General features: G+C 43.5%; 1 protein-coding gene and 1 long non-coding RNA gene across 2 annotated transcripts in view; both read left to right on the top strand.

Moving 5' to 3' along the window:
* LOC107569914 (limbic system-associated membrane protein-like) overlaps positions 1–1036 on the top strand; it is a 220058-nt gene extending 219022 nt beyond the window's left edge. The window contains exon 7 of the mRNA XM_016256085.1: positions 897–1036. Within this exon, the coding sequence (XP_016111571.1) occupies positions 897–1036 (140 nt within the window). The remainder of the gene's footprint in view (positions 1–896) is intronic.
* A 1317-nt stretch (positions 1037–2353) lies between these two features.
* Positions 2354–4007, top strand: LOC107569918 (uncharacterized). The gene is made up of 2 exons (XR_001606964.1): positions 2354–2514; positions 2685–4007. It is a non-coding gene; the product is annotated as an uncharacterized lncRNA (long non-coding RNA).
* The last annotated feature ends 945 nt before the right edge of the window (positions 4008–4952 follow it).

The raw sequence follows: 4952 nt of genomic DNA on the forward strand, positions 1-4952 counted from the left end.
CACACACCCTCTCTCTCTCTCTCTCTCTCTCTCACACACACACACACACAGGCACACACACTCTCTCACACACACACGCACACATTTCTTTGGCTATCTTAGTGAGGACATTGCATAGACTTCCACTGATTTTCTATCAACTTACCCATTATCTGCAGAACACTAGATTTACATCACAACATCTTCAGCAGATTTATAAGCCTTTTTCCACTAGTGAGGAGCAGGAAAATGTCTCTCTAGTGGGTTCGTAAAGTGTTTCACAATATAAGTGAGGAAATTTGATCCACACAAGTGTAGTCAAAATAAGTACACACACACACACGCACACACACAGCACATGTGTTACTGTACGTGTGATTATTGTGTTTTTACACATGGGTTGTTTGTAAGATTTCCTGTGTGTCAGACGTCAGATCTCATCATCTCATCATGTTCATCCTGCTCATTAACTGATCATTATCTGCTCATTAACACTGCGCAAGGAAGAACGAGTATTAAAGGATGCATTTAAGCAATCATATCACAGGTGTGTGTGTGTGTGTGTGTGTGTATGTCTGTGTGTGTGTGTGTGTGTGTGTGTGTGTGAGATATTGATTTAATTAATGGTGAACATGATCAGATCACTGAAGCTCCTGGCGGTCTGATGTTCTGGATCTGTTGCTCATGTTCTGTATCATCAGCTCAATCTCAGCAGCTGTTATGGTTTATTAGTGTGATTCTGTTTGATCAGATCTGGTTTATTGATGCTGCTGGAATATTATGATATTTTATTATATATGATGTTAGTGTTGAGGTTACTGATGTGATGCATGTGTCTGAACAGCATTACATGCGCCCTCTGCTGGACGATGATGATGATGATGATGTGTGTGTGTGTGTGTGTGTGTGTTTCTCAGCTGAGGCTCTGGACGTGGGCGAGTATCTGGAGATCTCTGGGATCATTCGATCTCAGGCCGGACGTTACGAGTGTAAAGCGAGCAATGACGTCTCCACTCCTGATGTCAAATATGTCAGCGTGGTGGTTAACTGTGAGTAGATGTTTGAGACCAGACCGAGTTTCTCATCCTGTCTGTGCTAGATCAGAATGTGTGTGAGATCAGACTTCGTGAGAGATCAGACTGCGTGTGAGATCAGATTGACGTGTGTGAGATCAGACTGACGTGTGTGAGATCAGACTGTGTGTGTGAGATCAGACTGTGTTTATGAAATCAGACTGTGAGATCAGACTGATGTGTGTGAGATCAGACTGTTTATGAGATCAGACTGCGTGAGAGATCAGACTGCGTGAGAGATCAGACTGTGTGAGATCAGACTGTGTTTATGAGATCAGACAGCGCGAGAGATCAGACTGTGTGTGTGAGATCAGACTGTGTTCATGAGATCAGACTGACGTGTGTGAGATCAGACTGTGTTTATGAGATCAGACTGTGTGTGAGATCAGACTGATGTGTGTGAGATCAGACTGTGTTTATGAGATCAGTCTGCGTGAGAGATCAGACTGACGTGTGTGAGATCAGACTGTTTATGAAATCAGACTGTGGGCAAGATCAGACTGATGTGTGTGAGATCAGACTGTGTTTATGAGATCAGACTGTGTGTTAGATCAGACTGTGTGTGTTAGATCAGACTGTGTGTGTTAGATCAGACTGTGTGTGTTAGATCAGACTGTGAGAGATCAGACTGTGTGTGAGATCAGACTGTGCGAGATCAGACTGATGTGTGTGAGATCAGACTGTGTGTGTTAGATCAGACTGTGTGAGAGATCAGACTGTGTGTGTGAGATCAGACTGACATGTGTGAGATCAGACTGTGTGTGAGATCAGCCTGTGTTTATGAGATCAGACTGTGTTAGATCAGACTGTGTGTGAGATCAGACTGACGTGTGTGCGATCAGACTGTGTGTGAGATCAGACTGACGTGTGTGAGATCAGACTGTGTTTATGAGATCAGACTGCGTGAGAGATCAGACTGTGTGTGTTAGATCACACTGTGTGAGATCAGACTGACGTGTGTGAGATCAGACTGTGTGTGTTAGATCAGACTGTGTGTGTGAGATCAGACTGACGTGTGTGAGATTAAATTCAATGTATCATTCAAGTGCATCACTTTAATCCTTATTTTTTTTAAATATATTTAAATATATATATATATATATATATATCAAAATATTTGGCCATTTTTTATAGTTTTAAAAATATATTTTAAATATATAAATATAGTTTTGAAGCATTTAAAAATATTTTGCCCTCCATATATTTTAGTCCAAGAAAATACATTCACATTTGAAAAAAAATCCAGTAACTTAATTTTTTTTAGACAAACACATTTGAATGTGTTGTCAGTGTTGTGTGTGTGTGTTTATCAGACTGTCCAGCTCTCAGAGCGTCAGTATTCAGATCAGCGGCTCTCGCACGCTGCTGGTGGTCGCTAACGTCACAGAGAACGATTACGGAAACTACACGTGTGTCGCCACCAACAGACTGGGAATCCACAACGCCAGCGTGTTCCTCTACAGTGAGAATCAAACACACACACAGACACACTCACTCTCAAACACACACACACACACACTCTCAAACTCACATACACACGCACGCACGGATATAGTTCAGCATGTTGACCAGCAGATGGCGCAGTTTACCATCATGTACAGCTAACCGACTCCCCCTCTCTCTCTCTCTCAGAACCTGGCACTGGGCGGGACATCAACGCCTCAGGCTGCGTCTGTCAATCATTCTGGCTCCTCCTCCTGTCTGTTCTCTCGGCTCTTCTGAAGTGTTAATGTTCATCGCAGACGCTCTGAATGCGATCGATCGTCTCAGACTGTTTCCATCCGTCCATCCACGCTCACCATTACGCCCCGGCACGACAACCGTCTTATTATCAGGAAAAAATATGACATGGAGAAAAGAAAGAAGGTGCTCTTTTTAAGACAAGAATATTGCCGTTTAACCGGTTCAAGCACTTAATTCCAGTGATGCCCGTCTGTCCGACAGTCTGAGTGCATGTGTGTGATTTACCACAGAAACCCAGAGCGAAATCATCTAGAAAAATGGTTCATTTCATTGTGTTTTCCCATAATACCCTGCAGCCTGTTCCGGAATCTGCCTAATGTAAACTAATGAAGGAGCGCTAGAATCACGTAAGGTCATTTAGATGTGGTTTAGGACTAATGACTAGCAGAAGGGCCTGAAACACAGTATTTTCTGCTGAATCTTCAGGCTGCTGCTACGTCGTTCATGAAGATTCTCTGAGATCAGAACAATCATGCGATGTTCGAGACACTCACGACAGTGTTTGTGATGATCGATCAGAGAATCTGTTCACAGAGGCAGAACAGACCCACCCCCGTAAACCCCTCCCACATGTGTAGCCCCACCCACTTGATGCTAAACCCCTCCCACATGTGTAGCCCCACCCACGTAATACTAAACCCCTCCCACACCAGGCGGATCTGCAGGTGTTTCTTCAGGGCTCCTGTGAAAACCTGGATTATTGTGAAAAACAATTCTTCTGGAGGGAAACCTGTAGAATGCTGTGGAATGATTTTTACCGTGTTAAAACGTGTGAGATTAGTCCAAAAACACGCGTGACCCTCGTCTTCTACGTGTCTGTGAAATCATATGAACTCTGAATTGTACGACACCAATGAATGCTTGGCTTCGATCCGCTGCTCATCCCGTCGCGTCTGTCGTCTGTAAATATTCTTTTGAATCGAATGTCCTCACATGGAGACGAAACGAATCTTCGGTTCAGGTCTCTTCATAAGTAGTTAGTTATCTGCGGTGGCGCTTTGATGCTTCCTGTAACAAACTGAAATTAGATACTAAACAAAGATTTTTAATACAAATATTTAAATATCTCGTTCTAAAACTAGATTTACCTTTGTAGTGCTGCACTACTATTCTTATTTATAGAGACTGATTTCTGTTCGTTAGTTATTATAATAGTAGTTGGACAGAGATGAGCTGAATCCACTGACTGCCAAACGATTACAGAAAACGATAACAAGCCATTTTAGAGATGATTTACAAACACACTGAATCCACGCACACACGCGTTCGTTTTCTTTGTCGCTGATTTTCTTTTTTACCTGTTTATTTCTTTTGAAGTTCTCAAAGAGCAGGTTGTGTGTACGCATTCATATATTAAAGACATTTCAAAAGTATTATGAATCCCTCCTGAGCTCTTCAGCCCTTTGATTGACAGCTCTCTCAGCCAATAGGCTTTCAGCGTGTGAGCTCTGATGCCTTGATTGGATGAACCCGCGTGTGGCTCGGCGGCTGGTTTTTAAGGGCTAGTCGTGTGTCTCCTGTAGTCTGCAGCAGCTCTCGCTCGTGCCCTGAACACCGTTATTGGGGTTTGATCCGATCCAAAGTCAAGCGTCCTGAAGTCCGGATCAGGACTCGTGTGTTTTCTATCTGAATGCAGCTTCACTGCAGTGTGTGTGTTTAACAGTTACACTCAATGAGGATCAGCTGACTTTAATTTCACCATGTTTAGTGTGTGTGTGTGTGTGTGTGTGTGAGTGAGTGAGTGAGTGAGTGTGTGAGTGAGAGAGTGTGTGTGTGAGTGAGTGTGTGTGTGAGTGAGTGAGTGACTGCAGCAGCTCTCGCTCGTGCCCTGAACACCGTTATTTGGGTTTGATCCGATCCAAAGTCAAGCGTCCTGAAGTCCGGATCAGGACTCGTGTGTTTTCTATCTGAATGCAGCTTCACTGCAGTGTGTGTGTTTAACAGTTACACTCAATGAGGATCAGCTGACTTTAATTTCACCATGTTTAGTGTGTGTGTGTGTGTGTGAGAGAGAGAGTGTGTGTGTGAGTGTGAGCATGTTTGTGTGTGTGAGAGAGTGTTTGTTTGTGTGAAAGTGTGTGTGTGAGCGTGTGTGTGAGCATGAGCGTGTGTGTGTGTGTGAGTGAGTGAGTGTGTATGTGAGTGAGTGAGTGAGTG

This window comes from Sinocyclocheilus grahami, unplaced genomic scaffold (genome assembly GCF_001515645.1).
Source record: "Sinocyclocheilus grahami isolate Dianchi unplaced genomic scaffold, SAMN03320097.WGS_v1.1 scaffold1395.1, whole genome shotgun sequence".
Taxonomy (NCBI): domain Eukaryota; kingdom Metazoa; phylum Chordata; class Actinopteri; order Cypriniformes; family Cyprinidae; genus Sinocyclocheilus; species Sinocyclocheilus grahami.